This window comes from Canis lupus, chromosome 24, assembly GCF_048164855.1.
Source record: "Canis lupus baileyi chromosome 24, mCanLup2.hap1, whole genome shotgun sequence".
NCBI lineage: Eukaryota > Metazoa > Chordata > Mammalia > Carnivora > Canidae > Canis > Canis lupus.
Window position 1 is genome coordinate 13628397 of NC_132861.1, and position 17393 is coordinate 13645789.

The 17393-nt window shown below is 41.1% G+C and overlaps 1 protein-coding gene across 2 annotated transcripts in view; it reads right to left on the bottom strand.

The window, feature by feature from the left end:
- Positions 1–458: 458 nt before the first annotated feature.
- LOC140615777 (protein POLR1D-like) overlaps positions 459–17393 on the bottom strand; it is a 44701-nt gene continuing 27766 nt past the window's right edge. For both annotated transcript variants that reach the window (XM_072795660.1, XM_072795659.1), the window contains exons 2-3: positions 16814–16888; positions 459–1006 (exon numbers count right to left, since the gene is read on the bottom strand). In XM_072795660.1, the coding sequence (XP_072651761.1) occupies positions 739–1006; positions 16814–16888 (343 nt within the window). In that variant the 3' untranslated portion in view covers positions 459–738. The remainder of the gene's footprint in view (positions 1007–16813; positions 16889–17393) is intronic.

Sequence of the window (17393 nt, forward strand, 5' to 3'; positions counted from 1 at the left end):
AGCTAAATAAGACATAGCACTAAAGTAATTATGTTAGTTTTAACTTTTGAGGGTTCTTTTAAAAGCACCACTTAAAACTTATATATTCCCAAAAAATTAAATATAGAAAGTTGTTCTATGTCAGGAATGAGTTTGAGAATGCACAAGGAAACAACAGAGCCAATTATTTAGCCTCTGGTTATTGATATGGAACACTGAATTCAAAGCCATCTTGAGAATTTTCTACATGGCTCCCTTAGAGGAAAACAAACCTATCAAAGAGTTTCATGGTAAATTTCTAGCCCTTGAAGGGCTACATCTTTTCCTGACTGTGGTTACTGGCCAGATGACTTCTGAATTTTAAATTCATCTTCCAAAAAGATAACATAGAGGATTTACAAGTGTTTCATTTTCTGAGAAAATCTGAGGACCACAGTCGTTAACACGTCGAAAAAACTGGAATTAGTCGTTACAACCTCTGAAAACTTAAGTTTTAGATTTATTTTGAAACCAACTTCCAAACAACAGAGAATGAAAACATGACACGCTATGGGAGGCCACTGCCAGAAAAGCTGGAACTTGCCTGGACACCTGCAGAGCAAGTCCCTTTGCACTCATTTCCTTGTCATAGCAACTAAGGACCGACTGTAAAAGTCACTCCTAGGTGTCTGCTCTCTGGCTGCAGGCCTGTCCTCAAATCCTCGTGGGCACACCCCCTGTCCCAGACGGATCAGTGCAGGTGGCTCCTGCCCGTCCTCCTCATCGCCTGTTGGAGCGCTTCCCCGACTTGTCCCGGCTGCTGGGCTTCCGGTGTGGAGAGTGGCCCTCGGGGGCCCGGGCCTGGAAGCTGTGCTTGTAGGGGTGACCTCTGTGCTTCTTCCGCTTTTCTTCTTTCTGGCCCTGGCTTTTCGTGGCTTCCTTGCTGCCCTCCTTTTGCTCAGGGTCTTGCTCTTTATGGGAGGGCAGCGTGTTCTTAATTGTGTTAATTAGGAATCTTTTATTTGTGCCAGCGAGAGGACACTTCATCCTGGGGAGGAGAAAAAGAACAATCTCAAACGAGATCGCTGGCTCTGAAGCTGCACCCACTGGCCAGGGTTTGTGCCAGAAGAATTGGGTGTGCACAGAATCAAGTTTCCAAATGTGTTCGGCTTTCCTTGCATGCCACCTAGTGTAAACTCTGAGTACACGGGGGGAAAAAAGCAAAACACTTGGAATTGCAGACTGCAGACTGGGCCTCTCTGAATACTTCACTCCCTTCCTTTTTGGACTAACTCTTCTACTGCTTGCTGTACATGTGCAGGTATTGGCTAGAACCTGGAAGACGGGAATTGCTTATGTTTTCTGCTTGAATAATAAATGCTTGGTTTGGCTATCATCTGCACTTTGAGCCAAACTGATCATGGCTTGTTTTTACTTACCAGAGAGTAAAAAGTTGAGTCCCTCTCTAAGGAAAAAAAAAATTATTTTGCTATATCTTGACTATTGGAGCTAAATGCTCTCCTCTAGAAATAAACATTATCCAAAGAATCCATAAAAATGCAATAATCACATTTTCCCTTTATTTTTTTTAAAGAGAGAGAGAGAGACAGAGACAGAGACCTAGGCAGAGGGAGAAGCAGGCTCCATGCAGGGAGCCCGATGTGGGACTCCAGGATCATGCCCCGAGCTGAAGGCAGATGCTTTAACCGCAGTCACACCCAGGCATCCCAACACATTTTTCCTTTAAAAGACTCTCTTACACTTCCGTCTCAGGACTCTAGTCTGTGTTCGGTTGGGGAGCACTCCACCCAGGTGCACCCTCTGGGTCAGTTTCTGCGCACTGTATATTAAATCAGCTGGGTATTCAAGTTCACCCAAGAGACAGGATATAACTAACGCTTAGGTATATACCTAAGCATATATTTATTTTCTTTTTCAATTACACTAAAGTTTTTGTTTTGGGTAAGAAAACCCCATGCAGGTAAGAACTGTCTGTCCCATGATGGGCTATTTTAGGAGGATGCTGGTCCCCAAAATCATGTTACTCAGAGTGGCTGGCATTAAGCAAAAATGAATGTAGGATTCTATAATCTCTATCTTCAGATCAAACTTTGATAAAAAAGAGAATCCCACACAATACTTCCAAATCAACCCACCAGCACCCCACTGGATTGATTTTATAGTCTAGTACTCGATAAGTGAAACATGAGCAGACATAAGCCTAGTGCCACTTATTATAGGGAGGTCAGAGCAGATCAAGCAACTAGAATGGCACTGAATCTAGAAGATAAAGGTGGAGAAAAAATAAAAGAAAATGTCTCCTGCAGCCAATAAGCAGCTCTTGAGCCTACACGGATGGAGAAAATATCTGAGAATCGAAGGTGGTGTAGGCACTCCATATGCAGTGTATGCTTAATGCTCAGGCCAGGAGAGTTGACAAGGGAAAGAACTAGAACAAGGAGAAAAAGGAATGTAGAGAGAAAGGTGAGTGGAGTGTAGTAGGGCCAGTGGGAATACTTAGAGGTGGAAGCAACACCAGAGATTTTGTTTTATTTTTCTTTGCGGCTAGAGTTTTGAAGCCACAGTGAATGAGATGAGGAGCGAAGAAAAAAGGCAGTGACAAAGAGTACAGAAAATCCAGACCTGAAGTACCAGGGGTACAACGCCATGTAGCTGCCTGGAGCCCTGTGGGGCTTCGCTGAGCTCCTGGACAAGGCACAGGAACCAGCATTCTGCTATGTCAGCAGTCAGTCCTAAGGCAGGGCCACCTGCGGGGACATCAGTGGTGTTAGAGGCTCTCAGGACTTCAGGCACCACTTTGGTGAAGAAACTCGAACCCCTGCAAACTCAGCAAAGATTCAGAGGAGTACGTCACACCGTCACACCGATGTCACTAAAGAGCACCATTCAGCTGGTCTGCAGGAGAAGAATGCCCCTCAGTGCAGAGTGTAAGAAGCTGAGAGTGCCCCCCCTCTGCCACCTGTGGCCCAGTGCTTAGTTCACGAGCAGGACCAGAGTACAGAGTACGAGGAAATGGACCACACATGTGTCCTGGCTGTGGGAGGCTGCGTACAGCCAGCTCCAGAAGAACCCTGGGCTAGCTACTTTCCTTGGAGGGGGCCAGCTCAGTGCTGGTAAACCTGGTCAGTTCTTCTCTGGATCAGACAAATGAGGAAAGGTGAGGATGGCCCGATGGGACAATAGTCAAAACAAACCCTTTGGTAACTCCTGATGAATTCTGCTCTATTTTGCTATCTTCCACGTAAGATCATCTTTACCCCCATATGCTCGTCAGAGATGAATGAAGCTCTTCTGCTAGAGACACAGGGGTTCCTGCTGAGAGTGGGGACCCTGCTGGAGGGGATGGTTGCTAGCTTCTAGCGGTGGGTGTGAGCCACTGACTCCACAGGCCACCAAAAGAGATGTTCAGAGAGTGAGAGGACTTTCTAGAATCAAGCCACAAGGAAACTGTCCTTTACATCTCTTTTTAACATCAGAGATGTGTTTTTTTTTAAAGATTTATTTATTTATTTATTCATGATAGACAGACAGAGAGAGAGAGGCAGAGACACAGGAGGAGGGAGAAGCAGGCTCCACTCCGGGAACCTGACGCAGGACTCGATCCTGGGACTCCAGGATCGCGCCCTGGGCCAAAGACAGGCGCCAAACCGCTGAACCACCCAGGGATCCCCAGAGATGTGATTTTTAATGTTGGCTGTGCCTAAGAGTCTACTCTGGGTGCAGAGTCAAGGGCAGCATTTGCCTACCTGGGGTGGGGGGGAGGGAGGAGGGGAGGGAGGAGGAAGGAAAGGGAGAAGGAAGGGGGAGGCTTTGCGAGTGACTTCTCCTGAATGTGCTAGGACATGCTTTAGGTCATGACAGTAAGTGCTCATTTATACTTGTAATAAGTAAGGCAGGGCAATGAGATAGAGGGGTAGTTGCCAGCAGATGTGGAGGCAAATGTAGTAACTGATTCCATATAAAGAAATGGTAAAACCTGCAGTGAAAATATCATGGTTTAAGGAGTATAATGATGCTGCTGACGTGTGAGGAAACCCACTAGCCTTCGGTGTGGTAACTCATCTTGTTGAACCTAGAAGCCAGTTGTTTCATTGCTATAAACTCATAGAATGTGGTACTAGCTGAGCACACATGCTCTGAAACCACACCATCAGATTGAACATGTTATATAATCTCCCTGTTGCCTCTTACCTGTTAAATGGAGAATAACAGCAGTGACTATCTTAATGGAATGGTTGCAGATCAAATGAGGGAGTGCTTAGAGTAATGCGAATATGTAACAAGTGTTTGGTGAATGTTAACTCTGCTTTATATCCTAGCTCTACTAATTAGCTGTGCGACCATGGGTAAGTTACTTAACTCCCCTGTGCATTGGTTTTCCCCATTGGTAAACAGGAGTAACAGAAGTATCTACCTACCGGGAGGATTTATTGAGATAATACATAAAGAATTTAGCACAGTACTTGGCACATGGTAAATCTTCAGTGTTACCTATGGGTTTAGAATTTCTTCTCTACAATTCTAAAATGTTAAAACCTTTGAAAATCAAGGTCTTTATATGATGTTGAAACTTGTTTGGCAGCAAAACCTGGCCTAACCTGACACTGGGCTATTTATGTCTAGTCTTTATCCCATTTAGTGTAAGCATTCATATGTGTGGGGGCAGAAATAATCATGTGTTGAACAAGTACCCCTGGGGGCGTTCAGGGTGTATACTGGACATGCTTATGTACCTTGCTAAAATGTAAAAATATCTCAATTTAGACACTTAGCAGGATTCAAGGGTTTAAACAAGGGACTGTGGACCTATATTAGTATTCACTCTCTTCACAGAAGAAAAAAATACATATATACATATATGTAAGTACATACAGTACTCACATCAGTTAATATAGTAGGGATTTCTCCTTGGTGGCAACTTGTGATAACATCCTAAAGTCCCAAATCACCTGGGATAAGACGCTAATCAAGAACAGAGCAGGCTATCTGATATTTCTCAATGAAAAAACAAAAAACAAACAACAAAAAACAATTAAAAGAAAAAATCCTGAGCCATCAAGAAAAAAAAATTTTTTTTAAAGAAAAAGAAACCTGAGTTGAGCCAAGAAAAAAAAAAAAAATATATATATATATATAAAGAAAAAAAAAACCCAGAGTCATCAAGAAAAAGTTAATGAGATTTCATAGAAATTTTCATAAAAATGGTTAACATTTAAAAGTTTTGGTACTTCAGCGCACCTGGGTAGCTGAGATAATTAAGTGTCCCATTTTTTGTCTCAGCTCAAGTTCCGATCTCATGGCTGGTGGGATGGAGCCTGCTTGGATATTCTCTCCCTCTGCCCCTTCTTCTACTCATGTGCACACACTCACGCATATGCTCTCTCTCAAATCAATCAATCAATCAATCAATCAATCTATCTGAAACAAATAGTTCTGGTATTTCAAATGGTTAAACTTGCAAGTTTCACTTCCCAGGACATTTCAAGCTGCCCTAAAGTATTACCTCTGAGCTTATACTTTGCATTTCCTAATACTGTGAAAGCTCTGGAGATAACTCTTCAGATAGACCACTGAAGGCTGAGGTATATAAGTGGTTTCTGAAGTTCCAGTCTTCAAATTCTCTGCCCGTGTTCTGTATGTTAACCCCTTTCAAAAATTACTCTCCTCTCATTCATCCCATCAGAAAATTCATTTCTGGGGCATCTGGGTGGCTCAGTTGGTTGAGCCAGGGGCTCTTGATTTGGGCTGGGATAATGGTCTCGGGGTTGAGAAAGAGACCTGCATTGGGCTCCATGTTTGGTGCTGAGTCTGCTTAAGATTCTTTTTCCCTGTCCCTGTCCCCCTGCTCAAATAAATAAATAAAATCTTAAAAAAAAAAAAAAGAAAAGAAAACTCATTTCATTTATTTGTTTTGTTTCTCAGCTCTTTATTAGTGCCATTTCCCCCAGTATTTGAGATGATGTGATAAGCTAGCATTAGGAACCAACGATTCCAGAGCTTTTCATATCTGCACTGAGGTAAAACCTGAGCCCTCGAGTGAGGGCAGTCTGCTTGCTCCAGGTGTCTGCACCACCTACGTCCTTGGTTACGTCCCAAGACATGCTACTGGGGTTGGAGTGGCTGCTTCCCTCTCTGTTGCTCTGAGCCACACCATGTCAGCTTTTTCAGCCTGGCCAGCTTCTATTTTTGCTTTTAGAAAGGTATACTAGCTCATGTGGGAAGAAATGATTTAAGGTGCTAACAATGTAAATGGATATAAAACTCTATATACAATGCGACTGGTTATGACTGCATTGGGAGAGTACCCATGACAGCACTGTCAGACTTAAGATCTGGCATCCTCACTCTGGTACACTTTAAAAGTGAAGTGCTTTACTTCACTTCCAAAACTGTCAGCCCAGAAGCTGTGAGGGCTTCTGTATGCCCCAGGAGAGGTAGATTTCTGAAGAATCTGCCATTCAAGGGACCTATGGACTGATTAGGGGGATTGTAAGCTTTTCATCTCTCTATTATTTTGAGTGGGCATAACGTATAACAGAATTTGTAAATATAAGGACTTCCTCCTTGCAGTTATCATGCTGGACTTCAGAAAAATAGTAGACTGTAAAACCAACAGAAAATAGAAAGGGGAAAAGATATGTAATTTTTTTTCTGATTTTAATACTTTTTGTCTTCACTGCTTGAAGGATAGAAAGTTATATCTAGCATGCTACAGATTCAGACCTGCCACTTTTTTTTAAAAAAAAAGATGTTATTTATTTTAGTATACATGCTGCCGAAGCGAGCACAGATGTTATTTATTTTAGAGACAGAGGTGAAGAAGGGAGAGAATCTAAAGTAGATTCTATGCTGAGCTCTGAGCCCAATGAGGGGCTTGATCTCATGACCCTGAGATCACGACCTGAGTTGAAACCAAGAGTCAGATGCTTCACTGACTAAACCACCCAGGTCCCCCAGACCTGCCACTTCTGGATTCTAAAATAGTTCCATGAATATGACCCACTGGACAGTGGCACGCAATCACTAGCCAATTGGGAATAGTAACAGTGCTGACTGACACTGACTTCCATGAAGTAATCGCCCCATGCCATCGCATCATTCCATTTCTCCAACCATTGAACACTTTATGGGTGGACAAGAGAAGAAAGCAACTTATTTGAGATCCCAAGTTGGAAAGACTGGAATCAGGGCTATGATGCCAAGGTCTACCCTCCCAACATCATCCCAGATCAGGAAGGAGTAGAGAGAGACAAAGACGCACTGTGGTGTGACCAGGTGACCAACTGCCAGAGCCGTTGGGGAAAGAAACCACAGGTGAAGAGCCTGTTGGCACTCTTGCTGGCAAGGCTGCTTCGTCCTGCACAGGCACCAAGAAGCAGATGTGTATGTGGTGTCAAGTGGTGAGTCACTAACATGGACAAGGCTGGGACAAAGTCATGGAACTCCCCAAATGCACTTGACTTTGAGATTTGTGAAGTATAACAGGCAATGGGAAATTACGTTTCTTATTTTTATGGTTAGGGCAATAGACTCCCTGGAATCATGGGAGCAAGTTTCCATGTGATGCTCTCCAATTCACTCCTTTGTTCTATGGCCACACTCACTCCCACACCAGCAAGCAGCACTTTATCTTCCATTCTGGATATTCCTTTGCCCTACTGTGGATGTGAGTAAAAAAATAACACCCATAGAAAGAAGCACAACTACACCCCAAACACTCCATGAAACATGGGTAAGATTTTTCATCTTGACACTGTGGTTGATTACAGCTCATTTTGTTGTTTGATGCTGCTACAACCACCACAACCACCCACGGTGCTTACAGTTTATAATTTGACAATCAAATGCCTCAGCATGTGGCCACCCGAGAGATTCTTTTATGGTGTTACAATTGCCATTGCTGAATTGTTAATCCTTAATTACTCTGTGGACAACAGTCCTGAGGCCCCAGGTAGGTTTTTGGTGTACTCTGGCCCCGACACTATACCTAAAGGTAATGTGCAACAGTTGACACATATGTATGTATATACTTATATTATTAACTGATTCTTAAAGTCTGAGAATCTTTCATATGTAAGGCATTAGGCTGGATCCTGCAGCAAAGATAAATCCCAAGCTACCTGTCTATGCATTTGTGCTCTTTAGGAGACTACTGAGAGGAACAGAGGATGTGTGAAGATAAAGCTCACAAGCAAATATGTGAATGGTGGTATCCTGGGACAGACGACAGGGCTGTCATCCTTGGCCTCCTGCTCTGTTAGCCGCACACATTATTTTCCATAGCCATATGATCCGGTGCTAACATGTGCAAGGCTCTCCAATTCACTTTCATAACTTGATCTGGAAGGCATGTGGGAAGCCGGGGGCAGGAAGCACTGACATGCCCGCATGCTATCGGACAATAACAACCAGAAGAGAGCTGGTGTAGCAAGGAGTGTTAGACTAGGGACAAGAAAGCAAATGATCCATTCAATTTGCTAGCTGGGGCCTTCGGGAACCCATTTAGGCCCCACGTTCTTTAGCTATAGAGTAAAGCCTTTGGATCTCTGTGGCCCTGAAACACTGCCAAGAGCCTCGTCCATGAGTCACTCTGAAATGGGAGCCCTTCCTTCCCTGCCGGTTGGTTCCAGCATGCTGCTTTGTGTTCACCTGCTCACTTGTCCGTATCCACCAGTGGATTAATAACTTTAAGGCCAGGACAGAAAGAGTCTTCTTTACTGCTGCCTAAGCCTGGCCTCTTAATACACCTGCTGGTGCTCAAATGAATAAAAAATAAAATATCTGCATAAAGGTTCGAGAAATAACCAAATATATAATTATATACAATAGAAGAACAATGTGGATGATTTTTCCCCTTATCACCAGAACATCTGCCACGCCAAATAGAAAAGCACCCTAAAATGCCATTCTTCTTAAAACTGGGTTAAAAAACACTGAAGAATCGGGGATGCCTGGGTAGCTCGGTGGTTGAGCATCTGCCTTCGGCTCAGGACGTGATCCCGGGGTCCTGGGATCGAGTCCCACATCAGGCTCTCTGGGAAGAGCCTGCTTCTCCCTCTGCCTCTCTGTGTCTCTCATGAATAAACAAAATCTTTTAAAAAACCACAAAAAACTGAAGAATCGTTTTCTGTCAAACTCAATCTTTGTTAACTTTTCCTACCAGAATATAAGCCTTTCCAAGTATAAGACTGCAGTTCTGAAAGCACTAGACTCAAAAAATTACATTGGGCTATAGATCAGCTGACGTAAATGTGACTAGAATAAAAACAGCTTTGTGGACAACGTAGCTGGGCAAATTTCTGAAATTTGTGCTTATAAATTCCTTTATGTTGACTAAAAGGAAGTCATATGGGCCCACATTCAGCTTCCTTGAGGCCTCAATAAAGAACAGCCTCTGAAGAGATTCTTTTGCTGAAACACATCCATGGAAATACAGAGCACCAAATGGTCTCTTTCTTTATAAAATAAAAAATGCCATTCCTTGGCATTTTCTTAGTTCAGCAATCTCTTTCTGGCAATGGCTCAACTACCTCATTAAGATCTTTTCATGGAATACCCAAGAGGAAAAAAAATGGCACTCTGGTTCTATTTTAAACTTTAAAGCAAATATAAAAGTCTTCTAGATGCTTAGAAAAACAGATCATGGCCCACTAGTAAGCCACAGACTGTCTACTCCTTTAAGATCTGTCCAAGAAGGTCTGCTTGACAGGGATGGATCTTGGGCCTGCCGTGGCTGGGCCTCTGGCTACCCAAGTGCTATGGAGCCATCTGACCCTGGGAGAGGTCTGAATTCTGCAGAGCAGGTTGGTTTTATTCTTTATAATATGTAGGTATTGTGATAGTGGTTTTCAAATTTGTGTGCACTCTAGAATCACCTGGGTATCTTTTTAAAACCCCAAAGCTCAGGCTATCCAAACTAATAATCTTTGATGGTGGGACACAGACATTAGTATTTTGGGAAGCTTCCCACATAATTTCAAATTTGAGAACCACTGGATTAGTGGTCAGAATTTTTTATTTATATACACGCATGCACACAAACAGATGGAAAACCAGTTATTCCCCCAGGAGGAGCATGATGGTGAAGATGTTCTTGTCCCAGCCTCGGGAGCAGAAGCAAGTCATGGCTGTCCTTTAGTCAGACCTGTTTGCACAGCCCAAATGTGTCAGAGTGTGCTGACCCACAGGAAAAGACGTGTATGAATGTTGGAATTGCAAGCGAACCAGCTGGTTCTTCAGATGTGAGTGAGCCTGTCACTTCAAGGAAAAGAGCTCACAGTCCTCACTGGCAATGATAAAACTGGGGTTTTCAAGTGAAAGAAAATGAGACTTGGAAAACTGTGCGCTTGACAAGTTCCCAACATATAGAAGACTTTTCTGATGGGATTTGTGGTGGTATTTACAAATGGATTCTTTTAATATTATATAATGAAATGTGTCAACATTTAGAGGATGACTCAGTGAGCCAACATTTCTGAGATGACCATTGCGTGATGTTACAAAATTACATATGAGAAGACCCAGTCAGGGTGCAAGGTAGATGAAGGGATTTTTATCCTAACAGCTTATGAAAAGTCTATGCTATTAAAGAGGATGTTAAAGAAACTACCACTTGTTGAGGTTATCTGCAAAATTTTGATGAAGGGTTATAGAATACCACAATTTTCTGTAAAGGCTATTGAAGTACTTCTTCCTTTTCCAAATATATATTTGTGAGATTGGATTTTCTTCACATAATTCAACCAAAACAACAGACTGTAGGAGCATATATGAAATTTCAGGTGTCTTTTATAAGCCAGACATGAAGGAGGTTTGCAAAAATACTAAGCAATATTGCTTTAACTCAGTATTTTCCCCCACAAATACAGTTATTTTTATAAAGGGTATATAATTTCCTTTAACAGGTAATAGGCTTATTATTATTATTTTTAAATGAATTTAAGAATCCTTTAAAATTGCTTAATTTTAATTTCAAATACAATAAATACTGATAGACATAATCCACATAAGAAAAGCTCTTCGGGGTCATCAATAGCTTTTAAGCGGGTAAAGGACCCAATAACCCAAATGTTGGAGGACCACTATTACAAGACAATTGAGAGAAGGAGCAATGGCAGCAGGAATTCTTGTCTTGTAGGCTAATGGGAACTTGGAAGTTTCATATCCTATTCTCCTAGGATCTGCCCTTACAAGTCTGGAATGTTTGACTTTGCCTGCCATCTTTTATTTTACTCCCTTTTGACATGATTCCCTCCTTCATGGGAAGAGGCTGCCAGGTGTCCCCGGATATCCATTCTTCCTTTCTTTAACAGTAAAAGAACCCCAGATATTTGTCTGGCACGTGGCTTCCTGGGGAGAAAAAAGACTGAAATTCCTGACCTTGTAGCCAGGTGAAGACATGGAAGGAAATTCTGGCCAATGGAGTATATATGGAAATATATATGGAAATGGTGTATGCAACTTCTGAGCAGTGTCCTTAAAGGAGGGTGCATGCCTTCCTTCTCCTTTTCTTCCCTTCTGTTAACTGAAATCAGGATTGAATGGCTGTCACCCTACTGGACCTTGTGGAAAAGAATCACACCCTATGGCCACAAGATGCAGCATACTGGAAGGGACCCAGGTCGTCGGCAACTTGGTGGAACTGCTGACACTACTTAGATGATGCCCAGTGAGGACATCAGCACTCCCATGAATGTCAGGATGACCTGGGCATGTGGTAACTCTCTGCAGGGGAAACAGAGCTGACACTGATAAACTAGTTCTTCCACTATCAGAAAGTTGGACCAAGCCAGTTAGCGGCAGAAAGATCATCAGGATCAATGACTTCCTTCTGGAGAGCTGCCTAGATGCAACTGATCTCCTTGAGCACTCCTAACATAGCAGGACCCTGACATTTTCTTATTCACTTGTCAAGCCATCTGCATTCATGATTTAGCTCTATGTCGATTCTCTCACATTCGGTAGTAGCTGACCAGTGGCTATGGTCAACCTGATCCCTGAACACCAAAGCGGCCTGCCCCTAAGCAAGTTTGTACTAATTTGATTCAAATGGGTAGAGGCACCTTCATCTCAGTAAAGGACAGGGAAGGGCTGAAAGGACATAAGAGCAGATCTAATTAACTCTGACCCACTGCTCCATTCCAGGAACGATATCGAATGTTTTGCATACATCTTATCTCACCTAATTTGTTTAAGTATCCTTCCAGGAGGTGGGTATTTTATTGAATCTAAGATGACTGCATATGTTACATACAAATTGACTCACACCGGATTATTTCATTTTGTATCACTCTATCCATAAATACATCAGAATGAATTTCTGGAAGATAATAGCTTTAAAAAATGAAATAACAGCAAAACCATGATCACACCTAAAAAAGCAACATTAATTCCTTAATATCATCAAATACTCCAAATGTTTCATAAACATCTTTCTACAGTTAGTTTGGAAAAGATCCAAATAAAGTATATATTTTATTTGATGTGTCTCAAATCTATTAATTCATAGGATACCCCCTCCTTCTTTTCAATTCATTTGTTAAAGAAACTGGGTTGTGAACATAAAGACTCCTAACTCTGGGAAACGAACTGGGGGGGGGGGTGGTGGAAGGGGAGGAGGGCAGGGGGTGGGGGTGAGTGGGTGACGGGCACTGAGGAGGACACTTGACGGGATGAGCACTGGGTGTTATTCTGTATGTTGGTAAATTGAACACCAATAAAAATTATTTTATTAAAAAAAAAAAAAGAAACTGGGTTGTTTGTCCTGTTGAATTCCCCACATACTGGATTTTTGTGGTTTTATCCCTATGGTGTCAGTTAAGGTGTTCCTCTGCTCTCTGTATTACCTGCAAACCTGTAGTTCTAACTGGAGATCTGATCAGATCTGGGTTCAATCTTTTGACAAGGATGTCTCAGAAATGGTGGTCTGCTCTACCTACTGCAACTTTTCGCGGCATGAAGATGGGTCAGTGAGTTCAGGTGTGGTCAGCCTGACCTGTCCTAGAATGGTCCCCACCAACTCCTTATCTCAGTTTAGTGGCCACTGACCTTTGCCTGGGTCCCGTGTGTCCTTAGGGATTGCAAATAAGGACATTCTTTTTATTTTAAAATTGGTTTTACGAGGTATAATTCATATAGAGTAAAACTTATCCTTTTTAAGTAAAATAAATGTACCAAGTCATATAATCACCACACTAATCATGATGTAGACTCCTTCTGTCACCTACAAACATCTGCAGTAAATCCCTTCCTTCTGTCCCCATTTCCTGGCAATCAATAATCTGCTTTCTCTCCCTATGGTTCTGTGTTTTCTAGAATGCCACATAAGTGGAATCTTAGAGAGTGTAAGGTTTTGTGTTTGGCTTCTTTTCACTTAGCAGGGTGCCCCTGAGATTCTTCCGTGCAGTGTGTCTGTACTTCTTTCCTCTCTACTATTGAGGAGCCCTGCATGTATGGCTAGAACCACAATTTGTTTATCCATTCATCAGGTAGCGGACATTTGGGATGTTTCCAGTTTTGAGCTATAATGTATAAAAGTGCTATGCATATAACTGTACAGATTTTTGTGTGGGCTTACTTTTCAATTCTCTGGTAATTGGTTGGAAGAATTCTCTCTGGTGAATGTATATTTATAAGAAACAGCCAACTATTTTTTAAAATGACTATACAATTTTACATTTCTGCCAACAATGTGTGAACATTGAAATTGTTCTATATCCTCATTGTTATTTGGTACTCTCAGTCTTTTTAAAAGTAGGTATTTTAGTGTATATATAGTGGTAACTATGTTTTTGGTTTTTTTTTTAAGATTTATTTATTCATGAGAGAAGAGGCAGACACATAGGCAGAGGGAGAAGCAGGCTTCCCACAGGGAGCCCGATGCAGGACTCGATCCAGGATCCCAGGATCATGCTCTGAGCCAAAGGCTCAACTGTTGAGCCACCACTAACTCTGGTTTTATTTTGTATTTCCCTGATAACTAATGATTTCAGCATCTCTTCATATGCTGATTGGCCAATCCTACATAATTTTCAGTGAAGTGTTTGTTCAAATCTTTTGTCCATTTTTAAATTGGATTGTTTGTTTTCTTATTGAATTGTTAAGAATTCAAATGATGATCTTATTCTATAGTCCTTGTATATTTACCAGATGTAGTTCTACAAGTAAGTTTTCTTTCATCAATTATTTGGTAATCTTTAGGTATAATTTGCACAGGGAGCAGGATAAATGTTCTTCACTATTTGCCAATTTTATGAATAATGATTTGGTTCTATAGTATTCTCCAAAAGGGACCACTAAGCTTCTTGTGGTATCCTTATGACTTTATGGATTTTAACATGTTTCAGGTATCTCAATCATTACAGCTTTATTCTTCTTGGGGATCAAATTATCCCATCCGGTGGAAGACCTTTCAAGTAGTTTCCTGAGTCTTCCTGACATCACTTTCTTCCTCCTCTTACACATTTCCTGTCTGTGTAGTAAAAGTATGGCCTAACCCACAGAGAGGTCTGGCTTCTGGGAGGTAATCTCAATTCTGGGAGGTAATGCCATATCTGACAAAAATGTCTTTGTTTAGGGTAGATCTTAGGATGGGGCAGGTCCCACTTGATGGTCTTAAAGTGGGAGCTGCCCATGCTAAAAACAAACAAAACTAAAAACCCCAAACATGTGATTTAGGGTGGAAGCTTTGGGTCATGTGGTCTTGGTCAACCTGGAGACTGAGATCAACCATGTGACCAATCGATCAATCATCCTTAAGTACTGGAATCCCAATAAAAACTTTGAATACTGGCAGCCCAGGTGGCTCAGCGGTTTAGCACCACCTTCAGTCTAGGTTGTGATCCTGGAGACCTGGGACCAAGTCCCATGTCAGGCTTCCTGCATGAAGCCTGCTTCTCCCTCTGCCTGTGTCTCTGCCTCTCTCTCTCTCTCTCTCTCTGTGTCTCTCATGAATAAATAAATAAAATCTTTAAAAAAAAAAAACTTTGAATATGGAGGCCTGGATGAGCTTCCCTGGTTGACAATATGCCACGCATATTATCACATACTGATGCTGGGTAGGTGATGGGTCCTGACTCCATGGGGAGAGGACAGCAGAAACTTCGTGTCTCAGAGAGACAGACCTCTCAGACAATGCCCTTTACGCCTCTTATTGTGGCTGATTTTAATCTGTATCCTTTCCTATAATAAAGTGTAACTGTTCATATCATAGTTTTCTGTGAATTGTAGGAATTTGTCAGTGACTTAAGGAAGCTGAGGGTACTTTTGAGAACTCCCTGAATTTGCAGTTGGTGTAAGAGTGAGGGCAGTCTTGGGGACTGTGACTTCTAATTTGCTGTCTGGTGATCTCCAGGCACTATCTCGGATGTGCAGTCAGTTATTTCTCTAAGGTTTTGGTCTTTTTTCAGTGAGAAATGGTATTTATACACCACAATATGGATGCCAGGGGCACTCACTGCTACTGAGTGGGTGGTCATCATTTCTAGCACTTTTCTATGAACAGAGCTAGAAAAAGCTTTTTCTTTCTTTCTTTCTTTCTTTCTTTCTTTCTTTCTTTCTTTCTTTCTTTCTTTTTCTTTTTCTTTTCTTTTTTCTTTTCTTTTCTTTTCTTTTCTTTTCTTTTCTTTTCTTTTTCCTTCCTTCCTTCCTTCCTTCCTTCCTTCCTTCCTTCCTTCCTTCCTTCCTTCCTTCCTTCCAGAGAAAATCTAGCATGGCTTTGTATTGTTATTTCCAATTCCAATTTAGGATTATAGGTTTTTACTTTGATTTTATATCTGTATCTCTTGGACACTGGAAATCTGGGTGTTTATAGCAAATAAATATTTACTTTGCTTTATCCTGTTATATAATATTTTCAGAAAAACAACATTAGTATTATTGACAGTTATGATGACTGCAAACATTTAAGATGATGACTGTAAACAATTTAATACTTCTGGGAGTTCTTTTGGAAAGAGTGTCAAATTTCAGATCACATGAAGGAGTTCCTTTATGTGCTGCTAAACTGTCCACTAAAAGGCTTTTTAGATCTATTTGTTTTATTTTGCTTGATTTTTAAGGATTGCCTATTCCTTCTATTTATTTTTGTTTTGTATTTTATGTAAATGATGGTTTACATGGTTCTAAGAGTCAAAGCTATAGAATGAGGTATACTCTGAAACCTAGTTTCCACTCCTATCTCACTTTTACATTTTGCTCTTAATCATCCACAACCCTCCATTGTAGTGGATTCTAAATTCTAGATTAAAGATCTAAAGTCAGCATATTTATTGAATGCGTGTGTTATCGCTAAAGTAAAGCTTAATAATGCTTAAGATTAAATTCTTAAGGTTAAATTCTTCCTTTGTTTCGAAACTTTAAGTTTTAAAGCACTGCTTCATATGTAGAAACTGCTAAGGCAAACTTTAGTTCTACACAGCTGTCACAGAATCAAAATACTTCCAAGTAGAATTTTAAAAAGAAATTTCAATTTACTAAGACTATAATTAAAACAGATGCTGAAACAATGGACACTGCTACAATATTCCTCTCAGGTGGTACCTTCGGGAGTCACATCTACATTATCTCCTGGGATCTGTGAACTTAAGGGATGATGACGCCTTAATGGCTCCTCTCCATCCACACCCTCTGCCTTCTTCGAAGGCTCAGAGCTCCCTAGCGCTGTGCTCAGCAGGGCTCCCACTCTCACACTCTGGGGGATTTCCTCCACAGCCACGGTTTTCCCTTTCCTTTACCTTCCCTAGTCTGCTAAAGATTTCCATATCCACTTCTCCAGCCAAGACTTCCTCTATACTGTTTTTTGAAGGAAGAGTGCTCTACTTAAGGAAGCACTTACCAACCCATCGGTCCCATTGTTTCTGCTCTTGTTTTCCCACGTTTTGCCTCCTTAAGCAGTTCTTCAATTGCCTTCCTGATGGGGAGAAAAAGAGATTTGAGAGGGAGTCACTCCTTTAAATTCTGAAAAATCAGTTCATTCTGCATATATGATCTTGCAGAATGAACAGCTTTTGAAGTATAAAATTTCAAAATTGGGGAGAAATTTTTAAAATTTAAAAAACATGTTAAATTGTTAAAAACATGTTAAAATGTTGAAATTTAACATTTTGAATGTTAAAAAACATTTGAAAATGTTTTAAAACAGTTTTTAAAAAGCATTTAAATGTTATTTAAATAACATTAAAAAGAAACTTTTTATATGAAGGGGAAAAACACTGAAAATTATAGATGGTCAAATACATTATTATTCTAAGAAATAATAATGAACCCAACAAGGATAAATATGTTTCTGCCCACTACTTAGTGAGAGAGAAATGAATACTCTTTGCTCTACTAATGGGGACTGAAGCTGATATAACATTTCTGGAGGGCAATCTGGCAACATGATAAAGAGCCTTCAAAATAATACATACCTGCTG